Source organism: Pseudophryne corroboree, chromosome 6 (assembly GCF_028390025.1).
Source record: "Pseudophryne corroboree isolate aPseCor3 chromosome 6, aPseCor3.hap2, whole genome shotgun sequence".
Classification (NCBI taxonomy): domain Eukaryota; kingdom Metazoa; phylum Chordata; class Amphibia; order Anura; family Myobatrachidae; genus Pseudophryne; species Pseudophryne corroboree.
In genome coordinates this window covers 663,743,387-663,767,151 of record NC_086449.1, presented here as the reverse complement: position 1 = coordinate 663,767,151, position 23,765 = coordinate 663,743,387, and the positions used below count along the sequence as shown (strand labels likewise).

Here is a 23,765-nt window from a genome sequence, read left to right as displayed (position 1 = left end):
TGGCACTGCATATGATTCTCTCCCCATTGAAAGAAAGGTGGAGGATTATATGAGTGACCGCATCCAAGTAGGCACGTCACACAGTCCGTACTTATACTGGCAGGAAAAAGAGGCAATTTGGAGGCCCTTGCACAAACTGGCTTTATTCTACCTAAGTTGCCCTCCCACAAGTGTGTACTCCGAAAGAGTGTTTAGTGCCGCCGCTCACCTTGTCAGCAATCGGCGTACGAGGTTACATCCAGAAAATGTGGAGAAGATGATGTTCATTAAAATGAATTATAATCAATTCCTCCGCGGAGACATTGACCAGCAGCAATTGCCTCCACAAAGTACACAGGGAGCTGAGATGGTGGATTCCAGTGGGGACGAATTGATAATCTGTGAGGAGGGGGATGTACACGGTGATATATCGGAGGATGATGATGAGGTGGACATCTTGCCTCTGTAGAGCCAGTTTGTGCAAGGAGAGATTAATTGCTTCTTTTTTGGTGGGGGTCCAAACCATCCCGTCATTTCAGTCACAGTCGTGTGGCAGACCCTGTCACTGAAATGATGGGTTGGTTAAAGTGTGCATGTCCTGTTTATACAACATAAGGGTGGGTGGGAGGGCCCAAGGACAATTCCATCTTGCACCTCTTTTTTCTTTTATTTTTCTTTGCGTCATGTGCTGATTGGGGAGGGTTTTTTGGAAGGGACATCCTGCGTGACACTGCAGTGCCACTCCTAAATGGGCCCGGTGTTTGTGTCGGCCACTAGGGTCGCTAATCTTACTCACACAGCTACCTCATTGCGCCTCTTTTTTTCTTTGCGTCATGTGCTGATTGGGGAGGGTTTTTTGGAAGGGACATCCTGCGTGACACTGCAGTGCCACTCCTAAATGGGCCCGGTGTTTGTGTCGGCCACTAGGGTCGCTAATCTTACTCACACAGCTACCTCATTGCGCCTCTTTTTTTCTTTGCGTCATGTGCTGATTGGGGAGGGTTTTTTGGAAGGGACATCCTGCGTGACACTGCAGTGCCACTCCTAAATGGGCCCGGTGTTTGTGTCGGCCACTAGGGTCGCTAATCTTACTCACACAGCTACCTCATTGCGCCTCTTTTTTTCTTTGCGTCATGTGCTGATTGGGGAGGGTTTTTTGGAAGGGACATCCTGCGTGACACTGCAGTGCCACTCCTAAATGGGCCCGGTGTTTGTGTCGGCCACTAGGGTCGCTAATCTTACTCACACAGCTACCTCATTGCGCCTCTTTTTTTCTTTGCGTCATGTGCTGATTGGGGAGGGTTTTTTGGAAGGGACATCCTGCGTGACACTGCAGTGCCACTCCTAAATGGGCCCGGTGTTTGTGTCGGCCACTAGGGTCGCTTATCTTACTCACACAGTCAGCTACCTCATTGCGCCTCTTTTTTTCTTTGCGTCATGTGCTGTTTGGGGAGGGTTTTTTGGAAGGGACATCCTGCGTGACACTGCAGTGCCACTCCTAAATGGGCCCGGTGTTTGTGTCGGCCACTAGGGTCGCTAATCTTACTCACACAGCTACCTCATTGCGCCTCTTTTTTTCTTTGCGTCATGTGCTGATTGGGGAGGGTTTTTTGGAAGGGACATCCTGCGTGACACTGCAGTGCCACTCCTAAATGGGCCCGGTGTTTGTGTCGGCCACTAGGGTCGCTTATCTTACTCACACAGTCAGCTACCTCATTGCGCCTCTTTTTTTCTTTGCGTCATGTGCTGTTTGGGGAAGGTTTTTTGGAAGGGACATCCTGCGTGACACTGCAGTGCCACTCCTAAATGGGCCCGGTGTTTGTGTCGGCCACTAGGGTCGCTTATCTTACTCACACAGTCAGCTACCTCATTGCGCCTCTTTTTTTCTTTGCGTCATGTGCTGATTGGGGAGGGTTTTTTGGAAGGGACATCCTGCGTGACACTGCAGTGCCACTCCTAAATGGGCCCGGTGTTTGTGTCGGCCACTAGGGTCGCTAATCTTACTCACACAGCTACCTCATTGCGCCTCTTTTTTTCTTTGCGTCATGTGCTGATTGGGGAGGGTTTTTTGGAAGGGACATCCTGCGTGACACTGCAGTGCCACTCCTAAATGGGCCCGGTGTTTGTGTCGGCCACTAGGGTCGCTAATCTTACTCACACAGCTACCTCATTGCGCCTCTTTTTTTCTTTGCGTCATGTGCTGATTGGGGAGGGTTTTTTGGAAGGGACATCCTGCGTGACACTGCAGTGCCACTCCTAAATGGGCCCGGTGTTTGTGTCGGCCACTAGGGTCGCTTATCTTACTCACACAGTCAGCTACCTCATTGCGCCTCTTTTTTTCTTTGCGTCATGTGCTGTTTGGGGAGGGTTTTTTGGAAGGGACATCCTGCGTGACACTGCAGTGCCACTCCTAAATGGGCCCGGTGTTTGTGTCGGCCACTAGGGTCGCTAATCTTACTCACACAGCTACCTCATTGCGCCTCTTTTTTTCTTTGCGTCATGTGCTGATTGGGGAGGGTTTTTTGGAAGGGACATCCTGCGTGACACTGCAGTGCCACTCCTAAATGGGCCCGGTGTTTGTGTCGGCCACTAGGGTCGCTTATCTTACTCACACAGTCAGCTACCTCATTGCGCCTCTTTTTTTCTTTGCGTCATGTGCTGTTTGGGGAAGGTTTTTTGGAAGGGACATCCTGCGTGACACTGCAGTGCCACTCCTAAATGGGCCCGGTGTTTGTGTCGGCCACTAGGGTCGCTTATCTTACTCACACAGTCAGCTACCTCATTGCGCCTCTTTTTTTCTTTGCGTCATGTGCTGTTTGGGGAGGGTTTTTTGGAAGGGACATCCTGCGTGACACTGCAGTGCCACTCCTAAATGGGCCCGGTGTTTGTGTCGGCCACTAGGGTCGCTTATCTTACTCACACAGTCAGCTACCTCATTGCGCCTCTTTTTTTCTTTGCGTCATGTGCTGTTTGGGGAGGGTTTTTTGGAAGGGACATCCTGCGTGACACTGCAGTGCCACTCCTAGATGGGCCAGGTGTTTGTGTCGGCCACTAGGGTCGCTTAGCTTAGTCATCCAGCGACCTCGGTGCAAATTTTAGGACTAAAAATAATATTGTGAGGTGTGAGGTATTCAGAATAGACTGAAAATGAGTGGAAATTATGGTTTTTGAGGTTAATAATAATATGGGATCAAAATGACCCCCAAATTCTATGATTTAAGCTGTTTTTTAGGGTTTTTTGAAAAAAACACCCGAATCCAAAACACACCCGAATCCGACAAAAAAAATTCGGTGAGGTTTTGCCAAAACGCGGTCGAACCCAAAACACGGCCGCGGAACCGAACCCAAAACCAAAACACAAAACCCGAAAAATTTCAGGCGCTCATCTCTAGTGATTTAGCAGGTAAGTTATGTATTTAGGTTTGTTCGATTACCATAATCTTGTGAGTCAGATATATGTAAATCGTATAGGTGGGATTTGGAACTATATCATCAGCTAATTGAAGGAGAGATAGATAAAGGTAATTGTAGTATGTGTGTAAAATTGCAGGATATTGATGTCAGTGTATGCAAAAAGTTCATGAGTGTGTATTATTGAGGAGGTAATGTGCATCACAGAGGGCTGTGATACAGGGATAGTAAAGGATGTCATAGCCATCAAAATAATGCCATGGAATGATAAGAATAAAAGCAATTTGTTATACATTGTTGATTTAACAATAAAATGAAAGCTGTTAAGGCAAAATAAAATAAGGAACTTCAAAAATTAAAAGTGCAGATTCATCAACTTCCGGTTCCGGCACCCATGTAAGGAGACTCTGATCATTGCAGCTCTCCTGCACCCTCGGCAACCGAAGCCCACAGAGCCGCATCCCAGCAGCGTTTCTCCGGCGATTGACGCCTACCTTCAGTGGGAAAGTGCTGGAGACTGGATGGACAAGTTACTGTCCTCCCCCATGCCCCCAAAAACCCAGAGATCACGGTCTGAAAAACAGCCGGAGAATCCAAGATGGCCACCGCGCCCTCTGTACAAACAAGCCTGCAGGCTGCTGGCAGTGTCAAACAGGCTACAGAAACACAGAATCATCCCTCAGGTGAGCAAGACCGTTTCCCTGACTCCCCAGTGACATATGAAGACGTTGTGAGAGCTGTAAGGGATGCTATGGAGCCTTTTATGGATGCTCATGCTTCTAAAATGCAGCAGGCAGTGAAAGATCTTAAGTCCCAGCTCAAGCAATTGTCAAAGACTGTTATCAATAATGAAAACAGATTGGGAGAAACTTTTCAGGCTGTTGGAAACCTCAAGCATAAATATGACAAGTTGCAGAAATCACATTACCAGCTGCTTAACAAGGTTTATGATCTTGAAAATATATCGCGGAGATCGAATCTTAGAGTGCTAGGTCTCCCTGAGTCACTGAAGGGCCCTGACTTGTTTTTCTTCCTGCAATCGTTTTTGCCTGATTTACTACATATACCGGATGAGTGCTCTGCCTTCATCGTTGAGAAGGCCCATAGACTCGGCCCCCCACGCTCCTCACCTAACAGCAGACCGCGTGTTGTCATATTCAAATGATTTAATTTTGTCCACAAGGAGGCGATATGGACGTCCTCCAGAAAGCACAGAAATCTGCAATGGGAGGGTAGCCACCTGGCTATATTCCAGGATTACTCCGCGGAGGTCTCCCGTGCACGACGGGAATTCTCCCCCCTCTGCTCGCGCCTAGTCAAGGCAAATAAGAAATTTGCGTTGCCAGATTGCGTCTTTTTGAAGGTACTTCCTTTAAGGATTTCACAAATCTGTCAGACGCGGAGGCTTACGTCTTGGAGACTGGCAAGGCCGGGGATGACAGTTCTCAGCATAACGACGCTCCAGGCAGGGATGGCCGAGTATACCTTTGAGACTCCTCCTTACCTCATGCGTTGTTTACAAGGTTGCTTGATTGTTTATGGGTCGTTGCAGATGTTCATTTTGCCAATTGGATTCGGACCCCATGCAGCTGTTTGATCTGCCTGATCTTTGCTGGACATTCCTTGCTCCTTTTAGTGTTTTTCTGTTGAAATGTTATTTTCCCTATGCTGCTCATTCTAAATACTAGGGATCATTTTCGTTATGTTATCATAATGCTCTGTGTGCTCTGTTATTTTCTTATGTTATAGTTATCATGTTTATATTTTTCTTAAAAAATATCATTGCAGCTCTCCTGCACCCCATGGCCTCTCACCTCTATCCCCGAAATTGTCTCTTTGATAGAGATATTTGGCTAATTTGCAGGATATAAAATTAATATCTCTAAATCCGAACTTCGTCTTTCAGGTGATTCCTCACTTTTCTCTTCACACCCTGTCTTGTCTCATTTTCCGATAGTACATAATAGTCTTCGTTATTTAGGGGTCCATATCCCCACTTCCCTTGCAGATTTGTGCACGGTTAATTTGGGTAATATATTAACTACGGTGGCTAAAATTCTTACGGATTGGACGTCCCTGCCGTTGTCACTGTTGGATCGGGCAGAAGTTATTAAAAGTGTAGTCTTTCCCAAAGCATCTTATTTCCTCCTTATGGACTACAAAGCATCTTATTTCCTCCTTATGCTCCCCATTGCCCTCCTTAGTAAAGATGTACTTTTTCTTCGACAGTGCTTTACTAAATCTTTATGGGCGGGTAAAAGACCGAGAGTCCCTTATGCCAGGTTGCAATTACTACGTGAGGAGGGCGGATCAGGAATCCCAGACCCCGTTATATTTAGTAGAGCCGCGACGTACCGTTACATTACGGATTGGCTCTGGGGCAGGTCGGTATTTATAAACTTGTCACTTGAACTTGTTATCTTTCATCTCTTCTCCCCTGCAGCACTTCTTCACACACCCAAACCCAAACTTCCATCTGAGATTAAACATAATGTTTTATTTTGGCACACCTATCAAGCATGGCAGACTACTCATATTAAGGCTGGTAGAAGACCTGATGCCTCTCCTCACACTACATTTTGGGGCAACCCCTGCTTCCTCCCTGGCCTTGATAATGCACATTTCCTGAGGTGGAGAGAGAAGGGGATTGCTGCTATCAGAGATATATATGACCCAGGGGGAACTTCTTTGCCATCTTTTTCTGATCTCCAGTTAAAACATTGTATTCCCCATCGGGAATTTTTTATGTATCTCCAAGTGAGGCATTTTGCTCTGTCCCTACCCTCCTCTATGCCCCCTGAGGCCACCACAGATCCGCTACGCACCTTAATGGTGCTCACTAAAGATTGCCCTTACTGTCTTAGTTACTTCAGGTCCACTTTTAGGTTCTCCTGTAGGGACCGGCTCTGGGAGACGGCGTTTTCTTCCTGGTCCAGAGATATTCCCAATATGGGATCTGCTGCTGACCTGTTGGATAATATTATGCCCACCTTTAGATTTCTGTATTCCGCCTCTTTACAAGAGCATATATAGCACCCAAACAGAGAGCGCACATGATCCCAGATGATGATGGCTGTTGTATCAAATGTGCAGTGAGTAGCGCCACCTTGTATCACAACTTATGGTCCTGTCGGAAAATATCTCAATTTTGGCACAAGGTGGTTGCTTATCTTAAATGTACCTTTCGACTCCAGCTGGTTAAGAATCCGATGGCGTGTTTATTCCTCGATTTTAGAGACTGGTCCTTAGGGCCAGAGAACAGGAATATTGTCCCGGTGTTGTCGGTTATTCTGACAATAGCGAAGAAACAAATCCTTAATCATTGGATCAAGCTGTCTACCCCCCCTCTAATGGCGGTTAAACATATGACCCTTAGGATCCCGTACTTTGAGAGACATGCCTCTCTTCCTGATATAGAATCAGGGGTTAGGCGGTTTGCCAAAAAATGGGAAAGATATATCGCTACTCTGAACCCTGCAGTACAAGAGTATATATATATATATATATATATATAAACTATTTGAGACCACTAGATGGTACCTGTACAGACAACTTGAAGGTGCTTCTTAATTTACCTGTGCCTATTTCTTACCCTTTCTCCAGAGTTTACGGATGCTCTTAGAGCCATATTAATTCAATATATTATGTTATATTTTGTATTATGTCTGATTTTACAAGTATACTGTGCTTCCTCGTTTCCTGATGCCACTTAGTATGCTCATGTGCCGTCTCTAGCCAGTGGATCTTCTGGATATCTCTAGCTGCTACCCATTCCAGTTGAAGTTATGCTTGTTTCATCTTTGTCTTGTCTGGTCTCTCCCCTCCTGTCTTACCCTCCCCGTTTCTCCCCTTTTCTGACCTTTCATGTGTATTTATATTTTACCTGGTTATGTCGACTATTAGCCCACTGTGTGAGTATTCTCTTTTTATAACTGATGTCAGACGCAAGTATGGCCTATCCGTGTCAATGTTTTGGCTCAAGGCCACTTTTTCTTTCATTAATTACTGTCGGGATATAAGTTACTACAACTGCTGTTTCTTTCAATGATTCCTGACATGGCTTCATACTGCATTTTTCAGATTGTCCGAATCTTTTATTGGTCGTGTATTCTTGTTCATGAAGGTCCTTTATGTTTTTGTATTTTCGAAAAATAAAATAAAAAATTGTCGATTTAAAAAAAAAGTGCAGATTCATCAGCAATTTTGCTGCTGGATTTAATGCACATTTTTTCTTGGGTTTTGTCTATAAAGAAATTTACACTTTAAATACACAGGCAAAACCAAAAAATTGTAAACTCAGACCCTATTATATTCCGTTGATGAAATTATTATTTAATTAATCTCACTAAGAAGAGCAGTAAAAACGTATAGCTTACACATGAAGCATGCAAAGGTAAACATTACCACCCTCATTCTAGACACAGTGTGCTTTTATACTTACCAATATTGTGAGCAAATGAATCGGTTTCTTGAATGAGTAAATGGCGTGCACCAGCTGGAATTTCAAATATCCTAACATAACCTACAAGAAAGAAAACAAAATTATTAAAATACAATATAAACATTGTTATTCGTATATATTCAACACTGCAGAGTAGCTTTTTAACAAAGTAATTCAGATTTTTTTGGAAATGAGTGTTTAAGTTAAGGTGTATGTGCTAAAATTATTGTACTGTAGAATGAATAAACTGCATGAAGGACTAAAATAACTTACATTAACACAAAAAAACACTATGATAAAATGCACTTATTTACTGCATGAGAAGAGATACGTTAAAAATGTTGAAGATGGAGAAATGGAACGGCTTCACTTCTCACCATTAACATCACACTATTTCCCTCACACCAGTGTGCCCCCTCGTGGGTTCGCTGCGCTCGCCATGCTTCGGCTATATTCCACCTCGTGTGGTGGCATGGACCACAGGCAGGATCTCAACAATTAGCAAATTGACTGCCTCCCCCTACAGCAGCACACAGGAAATGTGTGTTGTTAGCCTACCATAATTCTTGAACATGTGCCTAACTGTAACAAAGTAATTGTTCTCCTCTTTCTTCAACTGTTCCTTAGAAGTCTGACTCACTGACTTTAGCTGCATTCTGGGTTGCATTTCAATCATATTTCCAGATCTGGAATTAGACAGGGAGGTGAAATATGTGCATTTCTGTCCCATTGTTTTACTTTACAAACTATGCTCCTGATTACATTTTCTACTCTACCATCCTAGTAATAACAGCCATAATATCCCTTTATTCTCATTACATATTTGAAGTATTTCAAGTGAAATATGAAAAGCCTGTCATTAATGTGGCAAGACTGCGATTTTTAGATCTGACATCATACAGTCTTACCACAAACTAAATTCCAAGAAATAGTTGTACAAATCATGAAGGTATAATGTTCCATTGTGCACAAAATTTAAGGACTGTACATCCATATTTTTTGTTAAATAAATTACTTTACCCTGACTCTACTTCTACTTTCTAGTCATGTACCGACTTACAGAACCAACACATTTATTGCTAGAGTACTTCTCTGCTTTAGTCCCACATTCATTCTTGCAATATCCTAGCCACAATATGTTTGTGCCCACAAAAAATAGGGGGGAGAGGGGCGCTATTTTTTAAAAATTTCCCTATCCTATTGTTCCATGTGGGAAAAAAAAATATGTTACAGAATACATAGGGTCCATAAAAAGCCACAGAGCTAAGTGTTCTCGCAGTACTTATCGCGGCTTTGAAGCACACTTATTGGGGATTTGGTTTCCTCTGCCTAAACCAGACAGGACAAGACCTCCACTAATTAATGTTAAATAAAAAGCTTTTCTTTTCCTACATTCCTAAACTGTCCAATCATCCCCAAGCGCTCCTGAGCCAGGAAATCGGCAGCCTTTTCTGCGTTTCCCACTGCAACCGACCCAGGTCGGACCCAGGAATAACCCTGTTTGCGACCCAGGTCAGATCCAAAATGCAAGACCCGGGTCGACCCTTACTCACTGAACTGGGACCCCGGTCGTGCCGGCTTGCCCCTGCAATATCCCGGGTTCTCAAGGATAGTGTAAAAGGGATATTATAGGGCCTCCAGGTTGATAAAGGTGGCAATGGCTGGAATAGGAGAAAGACTGAATGTGAGGTAATAATGAAATAAAATAATCAAGGATGACATACAGTATAGACAGTGGACTTTTGTAACAGTAGAGAGTGAGGCATTGATAAGATAAAAACCTGACAATAAACTGTAAGAGCGTTTTTTGCAAACCACAAAAATGTAGAACTGCAAACAATCTTTATTAATTGAGCCTATTTGATGGGCTAGAAAACTTCCAGGTGCATACCTACTTCCTGATGACTGAAACCATTACTACAGAAGAAGGGTGCTTCTATATATTTATGTACATATAAATGCACATAGTCAATCCTGTAAATATTGTACTACAAAGTCCACCTTTTTCACTTTAGGTCCATTCTCTTATTAATTTCAACATTTACACTTTGTAAATACTGCTCAGTTTATCCAAAATTATTTTAACGCATACAGTAGTTAGTAGCTATTCATAGTTTGAATACTGCATCGCTGGCCCTGTAGCCAAACTTAAGTAGTGGACCAGCTATGACGGCTCCAGGAACTTCCACTCTGCTCTAGCCCACTGTACATGTACAGCATAGAAGAGGACAGTTTCATGGAGTCTGTAGGCTTTATATTCATAGAAAGTGATTAAATAATGCATACCTTACAGAAAAAGGTAATATTGAAAGGTGCGTACCAGCTACCACAACAGCATCATACAGTATACGCCTAATGCTATACAAATCATTATGTGAAAATGGAAAAGTCTGGGTCAGCACTAAAAATAATGAACTCCTAATCATATATTACAGTGATAATCCATAGTGTAATATGTCAAAAACAACACATAAAGCTTATGTGCAATCACTAATATCCAAGCAATTTGTGTGGAGGAAGATTTAAGTGGCGCTAACATATTATACGTATTACATTACAGGAAAGATTAATATGCATGTCTTCAGGTCACCAACTGGATCAAATGTCAGTTGCTCACATTAGTATATAAGGTGCCCAAATAATAATAATAATAATAACAATAATAATAATAATACCAGCAGTTTGATGATATCCACAAAGACTCAAAATAGAGAGACACTTTATAGTGTAATATTGGGGCTGAGTAATCAACAAGTTTTATCATCCACAATGAGCTTTAAAACTCATTGGTCAGTGTCCAATTACCTGCAGTCATTTACCATTGGTAATTGTATTGCCAGGGACTATTCTATTATCCCAAAAATCCAGTGCGAGACGCGGTTTATCAGGGATTTTGTTTCACCTTCCCCCACAGACACCCCAGTTCCTCTTTCCTGTCTCACATAGGTCTCTGCTCTTCCCTCACAGCTCCAGCCCCCCTCCGATTAGCAGAACCTCTCCCCCCCCCCCCCAACAATTCTTCTTCCACAGAGGTCTTTCCCCTCCCCTCACAGCTCCAGGCATCCCCACCGATTAGCGGCACCCCCTCCCCCATCAGCAGGTCCTCACTTGTCTCTCACACAGGTATTTTCTATCCCCTCATAGTTCAAACCCCCCCCCCCCCAATTACGATCCACCCCCGAACCCCCCACCCATTCCCTCTCACAACTCTCAACTTCCCCCTACCCCGATTTGTGGCTGGATTAGGGAGTACTGCTTGGTTAAATTGCTGGGTGCCTCCACAGCCACTGACCTCACCGCACGTCACTGGAAAAGGGAAAGGATAAAGAAAAAGGGGAAAGAGATGGGATTTACTATGAAGAATAGTCAAGTGTGAGATAGGGCTTGTTGATGATGGTAAGAAACCCGGGAAGACTAAATAATATTGAATTTATGGGAATTTTCACGCAAAAGACTTGTGAAGCGTTATCAGCGATGTGTTCCAGAAGGAAATAAGCAGCGCAGGAGTTAAGGGGGGCTCTATGTTACTCCAGTACAATAGTCCCAAATTTACAGTGTGAATTTAGGGGTAGAGAGAAGTAGACTAAAGGTGGGGCTGTGCCCACAACTGAACCAAAAACATAGAACTCACTGAAAACAGACTATCAAACTCGAGAGATGGGAGTGGGACTGAGCAAGAATAGCCTGGGAGAGGTGGAAGCCTAGATAATTTTTATGAAAAATTGTGGAGATTCAACTCATCCTTGCACCTTTTATATAATATCTGGAGAAAGGTTCTACCTGACCAGATAAATGTAAAGACAGTCTATTGAAGAGTTTTAAGGAAGGAGGATGGGACTCGTACTGGGAGAGTCTAGAAGAGGTAATACAACCTTGGAATAACATTTATTTTAATTGCACTGACGTGCACTAACTACGATAAATAAAGTTCTTTACGGGATGCTACTGTAGATCCTTTTTAACCAATTCAGTGAGGGTGGGAAAGCCAGCCAGTTTGCCAGTATGCCAGCGGAATTTGTGGCTTGTAGAAACTGATGAAATTTAAGAAATCTAGATTTAGAACCATATCAAAAATAATCTTAATATTGTAAGCAGTTTCAAAGGTGCAAAATACTTCCAGCAAAGAGGGGGACAGAGACAACGAGGTTATTGATAATGAGCAAAATGTCATCAGCATAGAGAACGAGTCTATGAACACTGTATCCCACTTGTATACCATACCTCCCAACATGGCCCTCTCCAGGAGGGACAGAATGCTCTGCACCTGGACATTTCTCTTAATTTGTTATTGTCATCACCTGTTTTGAACAGGTCAATGGATAAGAAAGGTGTTTCATCACAGGTGATGGCAATCATAAATTAAGAGGGAAGTCCAGGAGCAGAACATTCTGTCCCTCCTGGAGAGGGTCATGTTGGGAGCAGTGGCGCACCCAGGGGGGGTTTCCGAGCACCCAGAAACCCCCCTCCACTAAAAAAATATATATATATATTTTTTTTTTAATGCTGCATGAGTATTATTAATGGCTGTCTAGCGTCCTCTGAAGCCTGCATTCTACCTGGTGGCACTTGTAAGTGCTTAATAATAGTTTACTTTATTTTAATTATAGTACATATATATCCATGTGCAATTTGTGCATACATATATATATACAAATGTATATACATACATACATATAAACAAACACACATATGATATATATACATGCGTATATAGACGTGTACTGTATGTGTGTGTGTATATATATATATATATATATGCATGTTTAATATGCTATGTGTATATGTGTATATGTAAATAAATATATACATAGGTGTATATATGGTATATATATGTGTATATATGTGTATATATATATATATATATATACACAGACACACTAGTTTTACAGACCCAGCATATACTGGGTCACCTCAGTCCCCACCCAGTTCTGGAAACCCCCCCATCCAAATCCTGCATTTGCCACTGGGGAGGTATGGTATTCTCGAGATGGTCAGACTAAGAGGTATCAGAGATGCAAGAGGTTCCACTAGGCAAACAAATAAGAGGCAAAAGGGAATATCATGGCTCATGCTATTTTGGATGAGAAATGAAGCAAAACCATTCACTGATATAAATGCAGAGGAGTTGAAATAGAGAGATGCAACACTACGGACAAAAGCACCATGAGAGCCAAAAGCTAAAAGGGTTAGTCGCATTAAAGTACAAATCTATCCCGTCAAAGGACTTCTCAGCATTGAGGGCGACCAGCAGAGTTTGAAGCGTCTGTGCGTTTGCTATATGAATAAGATCAATCAACGTATGGGAGTCCGGGAATAAAGCAGTCATGGTCTGGATGAACTACAGTACAGAGCAGACCTTACCAGATGGAGAGCTAGTATTTTAACAAAAATATTCAGCTCAACATTTAGCAATGAACTGGGCCTATAACTGGAACACAAGGCAGGATCACAGCCCTCTTTAGAGATAACAACAATGTCCATTCTGGTGACAGCTACATCAAATTTCTTGTCAGAAAGAATTCCATTATAAAGGTCCAGTAACAGAGGGAATACTGCAGAGAAATTTTGTTTTATACAGAATAGGGTGTAAAAACCACCAACAGATAGAGCCTTGATTGAATTAACAATGTGAAAGAGTTGTTTCAGTGTAATCTCCTTGTTAAGGAGCGCCTGTTTCAATTCTGAGAGGCGAGGAAGAATACTAGAGTTGAAAAAGGCACGAGTAAGGACCAGCAACTCTGAAGAAAGGGAGGAGGGGATTGGCACCCAGGCTGTTTAAGGAAAAGTAAGATAACAGACACAATCAACTATCGATTGAGAGTCATAAATCAGGGAGCCAACTGAGCTGTGGGAATATGGTGCATTTGATTCCTGATGCACCTATTAGTTTACAGTGCATCCACAAAGTATTCACAGCGCTTCACTTCATACTTGTCTACCTGACTCTCTCCATGAGTGAGAAAATGCTTTGTTCCTGGACTTTCCTGGTAATGTATGATTGCCATCACCTGTGGTGAGCTAGTTAATTGATAAGAAAGGTGTTTCTCCACAGGTGATGGCAATCATACATTACCAGGAAAGTCCAGGAACAGAGCATTTTCTCCCTCATGGAGAGGGTCAGGTAGGCAAGTATGCTTCACTTTTTCCACATTTTGTTATGTTACAGCCTTATTCCAAAATGGAATAAATTCATTTTTCCCCTCAAAATTCTACACACATTATTACCCCATTATGACAATGTGAAAAAATAGGATTTTGGTACTTACCGGTAAATCCTTTTCTCCTAGTCCGTAGAGGATGCTGGGGACTCCAAAAGGACCATGGGGTATAGATGGGATCCGCAGGATCTTGGGCACACTTAAAAGACTTAATCTGGGTGTGAACTGGCTCCTCCCTCTATGCCCCTCCTCCAGACCCCAGTTATAGGAACTGTGCCCAGGAGAGACGGACATTTCAAGGAAAAGATTTTTGTTTAAACTAAGGGCTACAAACATACCAGCCCACACCACAAACATACCGTACAACCGAAGTAACGTTAAACCAGATAACAGTATGAATTAACACCAGCAAGAAGCTGAAACAAGAAATACACAACCCGTGTATAAACTAATTTAACCAGCAAGAAAACACTGCAAGTAATAGTCCGCACAGGGACGGGCGCCCAGCATCCTCTACGGACTAGGAGAAAAGGATTTACCGGTAAGTACCAAAATCCTATTTTCTCTTACGTCCTAGAGGATGCTGGGGACTCCAAAAGGACCATGGGGATTATACCAAAGCTCCAGAACGGGCGGGAGAGTGCGGACGACTCTGCAGCACCGACTGAGCAAACGCAAGGTCCTCATCGGCCAGGGTATCAACTTATAGAACTTAGCAAAAGTGTTTGAACCCGACCAAGTAGCTGCTCGGCAAAGCTGTAACGCCGAGACGCCTCGGGCAGCTGCCCAAGATGAGCCCACTTTCCTGGTAGAATGGGCTTTTACTGACTTCGGCACCGGTAGTCCGGCCGAAGAATGAGCCTGCTGAATCGTACTACAAATCCAGCGTGCAATAGTCTGTTTTGAAGCAGGATGACCAATTTTGTTGGAAGCATACAAGACAAACAGTGCCTCAGTTTTCCTAGCAACAGCTGTCCTAGTGACGTAGATCTTCAACGTTCTTACAACATCCAGAGATTTTGGAATCGCCACAGCTTCCGTAGCCACCGGGACCACAATAGGTTGGTTAATGTGAAATAAGAAACCACCTTCGGCAGAAATTGTTGACGAGTCCTCAATTCCGCCCTATCCGAATGAAAAATCAAGTACGGGCTCTTATGAGATAAGGCCGCCAACTCTGACACCCGCCTGGCAGACGCCAGAGCCAATAGCATAACTACCTTTCAAGTGAGAAATTTCAACTCAACCTTATGCAAAGGTTCAAACCAGGAAGACATGAGAAACCGTAAGACTACATCAAGGTCCCATGGAGCTACAGGAGGCACAAACGGAGGATTGATATGCATTACTCCTTTCACAAAAGTCTGAACCTCTGGGAGGACAGCTAACTCTTTTTGAAAGAAAATAGACAAAGCCGAAACCTGCACTTTGATGGAACCCAATTTCAGGCCTGCATCTAATCCCGCCTGTAAAAAGTGGAGAAAGCGACCCAAGTGAAAATCTTCCGCAGGAGCCATTTTAGACTCACACCAGGAAACATACTTTCTCCAAATACGGTGATAATGCTTCGCCGTAACCTCCTTCCTAGCCTTAATGAGAGTTGGAATGACCTCCCTGGGAATACCCTTACGAGCTAAGATCTGGCGCTCAACCTCCATGCCGTCAAACGCAGCCGCGGTAAGTCTGGAAACACACATGGACCCTGCAACAACAGGTCCTCTCTTGGAGGAAGCGGCCAAGGATCTTCCACCAGTAATTCCTGAAGATCCGGGTACCAGGCCCTTCTTGGCCAATCTGGAATGATGAGAATCACCTGAACCCTTGATCGTCGAATGATCCCCAGTACCTTTGGAATGAGAGGAAGTGGAGGGAACACATACACCGACTGGAAAACCCACGGAGACACCAGGGCGTCCAGTGCACTGGCTTGGGGGTCCCTTGACCTGGAACAATACCTCGGGAGCTTCTTTTTGAGACGAGACGCCATCATGTCGATCAACGGAATTCCCCAACGTTTTGTCACCTCTGCAAATACCTCTTGGTGAAGAGCCCACTCTCCCAGATGGAGATCGTGTCTGCTGAGGAAATCTGCTTCCCAGTTGTCCACTCCCAGTAGGAAGACTGCTGACAGGGCGCTCACGAGTTGTTCCGCCCAGCGAAGGATTCTTGTGGCCTCCGCCATTGCAGCTCTGCTCCTTGTTCCGCCTTGACTGTTTATATGCGCCACCGCTGTGATGTTGTCTGACTGTACCAGGACAGGTCGACCCTGAAGAAGGCTTCTTGCTTGCAGCAGGCCGTTGTAAATGGCTCTTAACTCGAGAACATTTATGTGGAGACAGGCTTCCTGGAGCGACCATTTCCCCTGGAAGTTTCTTCCTTGGGTGACTGCGCCACAGCCCCGGAGACTTGCATCTGTTGTTAGAAGCACCCAATCCTGGATACCGAACCGGTGTCCCCCTAGGAGGTGATGATCTTGTAGCCACCACAGGAGAGAAATTCTGGCTCTGGGAGATAGACTTATCTTCCGGTGCATGTGCAGGTGAGACCCGGACCAGTTGCTCAGCAAGTCCCACTGAAACACCCGGGCATGAAACCTGCCAAATGGAATGGCTTCGTACGCCGCAACCATCTTCCCCAGAACCCGAGTACAGTGATGGATTGACACACTCGTCGGCCTCAGAAGTTCCCTGACCATCGCCTGCGGTTCCAGAGCCTGTTCTTCTGGAAGAAATACTTTCTGTAAATCCGTATCCAGAATCATGCCCAGAAAAGGCAGCCGAGTGGTCGGAATCAACTGAGATTTTGGCAAATTGAGTACCCAAGCGTGCTGTCGCAGAACCGACAGTGACAAATCTACACTTCTCAGCAACCGTTCCTTGGACCTCGCCTTTATCAGGAGATCGTCCAAGTATGGGATAATTGTAACCCCTTGTTTGCGAAGGAGAACCATCATTTCCGCCATGACTTTGGTGAAAATCCTTGGAGCCGTGGAGAGCCCAAACGGCAACGTCTGAAATTGGTAAAGAGAATCCTGTATCGCAAACCTGAGGAAGGCCTGATGCGAAGCATATATCGGGACATGTAGGTAGGCATCCTTTATGTCGACTGACGCCATGAAATCCCCCCCTTCCAGGCTGGCAATTACTGCTCAAAGGGATTCCATCTTGAACTTGAAAACTTTCAAGTATGGATTGAGGGATTTTAGATTTAGAATTGGTCTGACCGAACCGTCCGGTTTCGGCACAACAAAGAGGCTCGAGTAGAACCCCTCCCCCCGCTGGGATGAGGGAATGGGAACAATGACCCTCTGTAGACACAATTTTTGAATCGCTGCCAGCACCACCTCCCTGTCCGGAAGAGCTACTGGTAATGCCGAAATGAAGAACCGGTGAGGGGGTATCTCCTGAAACTCCAGTTTGTATCCCTGAGACACAATCTCTAGGACCCAAGGATTCAGGTCTGATTGAATCCAGACCTGACTGAATATTCGTAGACGGCCCCCCACCGTTCCGGACTCCCCCAGGGAAGCCCCAGCGTCATGCAGTGGACTTGGTAGCAGCAGGGGAGGACTTTTGGTCCTGGGCGCCTGAGCCTGCAGGAGGTTTCCTTCCCCTTCCTCTACCTTTTGAAGCGAGGAAGGACGAACCTTTTCCACGCCTGCATTTATTGTGACGAAAGGACTGCATTTGCTGATGTGGTGCCTTTTTCTGTTGTGTGGGAACATAAGGAAGAAAAGAGGACTTACCCGCAGTCGCGGTCGAGACCAGGTCAGCCAAGCCGTCCCCAAACAAGACAGTACCTTTGAAGGGTAACGCTTCCATAGCCCTCCTGGAGTCGGCATCAGCGTTCCATTGATGGATCCACACTTTCTTAGACAAACGAGATAGAGCTTTGTCAATATTTGGAGACGCCTCCCAATTTTCCCTGTCATCAGAGGGGAAAGGATACGCCATGTAAATTATCTTGGGAATCTGCCACCTCTTATCCGGCGACTCCCAAGCCTTTTCACAAAGAGTATTCATTTCATGAGAGGGGGGAAACTTCACCTCAGGTTTTTTTCCCTTGAACAAGCAAATCCTTGTTTCCTGTACCTCAGGTTCATCAGAAATGTGTAAAACATCTTTTATAGCCACAATCATGTACTGAATACTCTTAACTAACCGTGGATGTAAAGCAGCCTCAGTGAAATCGACCTCGGAATCAGAGTCCGTGTCGGTATCAGTATCTACCACCTGAGTAAATGGCCGCTTTTGCGACCCGGATGGGGTCTGAACCTGAGACAAAGCCTCTTCCATGGACTTTTTCCACACCTGCGTCTGTGACTCAGACTTATCCAACCTCTTTGATAAAGAAGCAACATTCGAATTTATCGTACTGAGCAATGAGAGTAAATCAGGTGTCGGCTGCGTCGACAGTCCCAAATCTAGCCCCGCATCCGCTCCCCCAATAACCTCCTCTGGTGAATAACATTCAGCCTCAGACATGCCGACACGTAGTACCGACACACAACAACACACAGAACGTCCCAGCTAGGTGACAGGCCCACAATGAAGCCCAGATAGAGGACACAGAGGGAGTATGCCAGCTCACACCCCAGCGCCCATATATCCCAAGAAAATATATATGTACCCAGCGCTGCTTTGTAATGATAATAAGCACCACACTGCGCCCCCCCCCCCCCCCTTCTGAATATCTCCCCATTACTTGTCTGAGGAATGTGGAGGTCCTGGCAGCGTCTCCCCTCAGCCGCGTGTTGAAGGAGAAGATGGCGCCTGTGAGCCGCGGGAGGAAGCTCCGCCCCCTTCCCGGCGCGCTTTGGCCCGCCAAATTTAAAAATGAAAAATGCCGGCGGGGGTTTCTGGAAACGGTGCCAAGGCACCGAAAAGCTCTCTGCCAGCCCCAAAACTCCAGTAACATGCTGCCCAGGGCGCCCCCCCCCCCCCCCCCCAGCGCCCTGCACCCAGTAAACACCGTTGGTGATGTGTGTTGGAGCATGGAGCACAGCGTTACCGCTGTGCTGTACCTTCCGTTACTGAAGTATTCTGCCGTCCTGAAGTCTTCTGATCTTCTCATACTCACCCGACTTCTTTCTTCTGGCTTCTGTGAGGGGGTGACGGCGCGGCTCCGGGAACAAGCAGCTAGGCGCACCAAGTGATCGAACCCTCTGGAGCTAATGGTGTCCAGTAGCAGAGAAGCAGAGCCCTTAACTAAGAAGAAGTAGGTCTGCTCCTCTCCCCTCACTCCCACGCTGAAGGGAGCCTGTAGCCAGCAGGTCTCCCTGAAAATAAAAAACCTAACATAAAGTCTTTTCTAGAGAAACTCAGGAGAGCTCCCCTAGTGTGCATCCAGTCACTCCTGGGCACAAAGTCTAACTGGGGTCTGGAGGAGGGGCATAGAGGGAGGAGCCAGTTCACACCCAGATTAAGTCTTTTAAGTGTGCCCAAGCTCTTGCGGATCCCGTCTATACCCCATGGTCCTTTTGGAGTCCCCAGCATCCTCTAGGACGTAAGAGAAAAGTTTTTTTTTAAATTTTGCAAATTTATTACAAATAAAAAATGAAGAAATCACATGTACATAAGTATTAACAGCCTTTGCCATGAAGCTCAAAATTGAGCTCAGGTGCATCCTGTTTCCACTGATCATCCTTGAGATATTCCTACAGCTTAACTGGAGTCCAGCTGTGGTAAATTCAGTTGATTGCACATGATTTGGAAAGGCACACACCTGTCTATATAAGGTCCAACACTTGACAGTGAAAGTCTGAGCACCTCTGAGACAGAATTATCTCGAGGTACAAAGCTGGGGAAGGGTACAGAAAAATATCTGCTGCTTTGAAAGTCCCAATGAGCACAGTGGCCCCCATCATCCAAAAATGGAAGAAGTTCGGAACCACCAGGACTCTTCCTAGAGCTGTCCGGCCTTCTAAACTGAGCGATCGGGGGAGTAGGGGCCTAGTCAGGGAGGTGACCAAGAAACTGATGGTCACTCTGTCAGAGCTACAGCATTCCTATGTGGAGAGAGGAGAACCTTTTAGAAGGACAACCATCTCTGCCGAAATCCACCAATCAGGCCTGTATGGTAGAGTGGCCAGACGGAAGCCATTCCTTAGTAAAAAGCACATGCCAGCCCGCCTGGATTTTTCCAAATGCACCTGAAGGACTCTCAGACCATGAGAAACAAAATGGTCTTGTCTGATGAGACAAAGATTGAACTCTTTGGCATGAATGCCAGGCATCATGTTTGGAGGAAATCAGGCACCGCTCATCACCAGGCCAATACCATCCCTACAGTGAAGCATGGTGGTGGCAGCATCATGCTGTGGGGATTTTTTTCAGCAGCAGGAACTGAGAGACTAGTCAGGATAGAGGGAAAGATGAACGCAGCAATGTACAGAGACATCCTGGATGAAAACCTGCTCCAGAGCGGTCTTGACCTCCGACAAATCATCTTTCAGCAGGACAACAACCCGCAGCACACAGCCAAGATATCAAAGGAGTGGCTTAAGGACCACTCTGTGAATGTCCTTGAGTGGCCCAGCCAGAGCCCATACTTGAATCCGATTGAACATCTCTGGAGAGATATGAAAATGGCTATGAACCAACGCTTCCCATCTAACCTGATGGAGCTTGAGAGGTGCTGCAAAGAGGAATGGGCGAAACTGCCCAAAGATACTGTAGGTGTGCCAAGCTTGTGCAGTGGCGCACGCAGGGGGGGTTTCCGAGTACCTGGAAACCCCCCCTTATGAGCCAAACTTTATTTTTGAGACGGAGACAGCAGTGTCTCCATCTCAGTAAAAGCCGCGACCGCGGACCTGCTCCTGCAGCAGAGAGCTACGTACAGTAGCTCTCTGCATAAAGAATGTCCGGGGGGAGTTGCTTGCTGCACATGCTCAGCCATAGTAGCTCCCTCCGTCCTCACAGTGACTGCCGCTAGTGTGCTCCTGCCTCCCAGACTGCCTGGTATGTATATCATATACAGTATGTATACTGTATATGAAGTTTGCATGTTTGTATGTATTTTTAGGAATGTATTTATATAAGTATGTTTGTTTGTATGTGTATGTGTGTATGTATGTATGAATTTGTGTGCTATATATATACATATAAGTATATATAATTATATATCTACAGTCTATATATATATATATATATATATATATATATACACATACATACATACATACACACATATATATATATATATATATATATATATATACACACACATACAGTATACATATACTCAGGCCCGGCGCTACCCGCTCAGCAAAGGGATGCAGCGCAGGTAGGCACCAGACAGGAGAAGCGCTCTAGCTGCCCTGCATCCCCGCTAATGCGCCGCCTGTCCCCCCTGCTGGCAGTGTCTCTCCTCTCCTCTTAACACATAATGGCTCCTAGCCTGCTTATGCAACCAAGCATTGTTCTGCAGCTGCAGCACTCCAGTGTTGCTGCTCCCCGGCGCCACTTTCACCTTATCCTCCTGACCGCCTCAGTAATGGGGCTGCTCGACCCACCGGAACTTGTCTGGGACTTGGAGTCGGAGCCATGTGCTCTCAGATGCGTGGCTGCTCCAGGAGATCCTCAGACGTATGGCTGCTTCCCTCGCTGGTGCCTAGCACCTGCTCGGTAAGCGCACCCGCCCCTGCCTGCCCCAGCAGCCGGGACCTGACGCCTGACAGGGAAACCAGACAGGCCCCTGATAACGACCAGATCCCGGGAACGCCCATGGCCACAGCAAGGAGAAAAGGCCCTGAAAGGCCCGCGACCCGAGCAGAGGCCCCCGAAAACGTGGAACGGCCAGGGGAACGCAAGACAGCCCGCTCCCACGAGCACCTGCGACGGGTGACAGTCCCAGAGATCCCCGCAGTCTGACCATTGGAGGACACCCCACCACCTGACAGGTAACATGCGGGTAAGTCAACCACTATATGGGGTTGATTAAACCAGAAAGAAAATAAAGGGGATAGAGAAAAAAACAGGACAGGGTAGACAAAGTGCAGAAGAGAGATGGTAGAGGAAAGGAGAATACAAGACTGATATGCTCAATAATAAGACAGGACTCTGTCCAACATCCATATGAAAAGAGAGCCCCAGCTTCAAAAAAAATGTATAAAAGTACAAAGAAACACCCCCTAATTTACTCAGCAACCAAATCAAAATCCCTCCCCATAAAAACCTTAACCCATGTGTGTCTAGTGATGAGCGGGTTCGGTTCCTCGGAAACCGAACCCCCCCGAACTTTACCCATTTTACACGGGTCCGAGGCATACTCGGATTCTCCCGTATGGCTCGGTTAATCCGAGCGCGCCCGAACGTCATCATCCTGCTGTCGGATTCTCGCGAGATTCGGATTCTATATAAGCAGCCGCGCGTCGCCGCCATTTTCACTCGTGCATTGGAAATGTTAGGGAGAGGACGTGGCTGGCGTCCTCTCCGTTTATTAATAATATTTGTGCTGCTTATTGCTTAATTGTGGGGACTGGGGAGCAGCTGTATTATATAGGAGGAGTACAGTGCAGAGTATTGCTGACCAGTGACCACCAGTATACGTTGTCTGCCTGAAAAACACTCCATATCTGTGCTCAGTGTGCTGCATATATCTGTGCTCACACTGCTTAATTGTGGGGACTGGGGAGCAGCTGTATTATATAGGAGGAGTACAGTTCAGAGTTTTGCTGACCAGTGACCACCAGTATACGTTATCTGCCTGAAAAACACTCCATATCTGTGCTCAGTGTGCTGCATATATCTGTCCTCACACTGCTTAATTGTGGGCACTGGGGAGCAGCTGTATTATATAGGAGGAGTACAGTGCAGAGTTTTGCTGACCAGTGACCACCAGTATACGTTGTCTGCCTGAAAACCACTCCATATCTGTGCTCAGTGTGCTGCATATATCTGTGCTCACACTGCTTTATTGTGGGCACTGGGGACCACCAGTATATTATATAGGAGGAAAACAGTGCAGAGTTTTGCTGACAGTGACCACCAGTATATATAGCAGTACGGTACGGAAGGCCACTGCTCTACCTACCTCTGTGTCGTCAAGTATACTATCCATCCATACCTGTGGTGCATTTCAGTTGTGCGCAGTATATATAGTAGTAGGCCATTGCTATTGATACTGGCATATAATTCCACACATTAAAAAATGGAGAACAAAAATGTGGAGGTTAAAATAGGGAAAGATCAAGATCCACTTCCACCTCGTGCTGAAGCTGCTGCCACTAGTCATGGCCGAGACGATGAAATGCCATCAACGTCGTCTGCCAAGGCCGATGCCCAATGTCATAGTAGAGAACATGTAAAATCCAAAAAACAAAAGTTCAGTAAAATGACCCAAAAATCAAAATTGAAAGCGTCTGATGAGAAGCGTAAACTTGCCAATATGCCATTTACGACACGGAGTGGCAAGGAACGGCTGAGGCCCTGGCCTATGTTCATGGCTAGTGGTTCAGATTCACATGAGGATGGAAGCACTCATCCTCTCGCTAGAAAAATGAAAAGACTTAAGCTGGCAAAAGCACAGCAAAGAACTGGGCGTTCTTCTAAATCACAAATCCTCAAGGAGAGTCCAATTGTGTCGGTTGCGATGCCTGACCTTCCCAACACTGGACGGGAAGAGCTTGCGCCTTCCACCATTTGCACGCCCCCTGCAAGTGCTGGAAGGAGCACCCGCAGTCCTGTTCCTGATAGTCAAATTGAAGATGTCACTGTTGAAGTACACTAGGATGAGGATATGGGTGTTGCTGGCGCTGGGGAGGAAATTGACAAGGA

The 23,765-nt window shown here is 45.6% G+C and overlaps 1 protein-coding gene across 1 annotated transcript in view; it reads right to left on the bottom strand.

The window, feature by feature from the left end:
• LOC134933200 (A disintegrin and metalloproteinase with thrombospondin motifs 2-like) overlaps nt 1-23,765 on the bottom strand; it is a 968,191-nt gene that overhangs the window by 178,326 nt on the left and 766,100 nt on the right. The window contains exon 15 of the mRNA XM_063928241.1: nt 7,832-7,912. Coding sequence (XP_063784311.1) covers nt 7,832-7,912 — 81 coding nt within the window. The remainder of the gene's footprint in view (nt 1-7,831; nt 7,913-23,765) is intronic.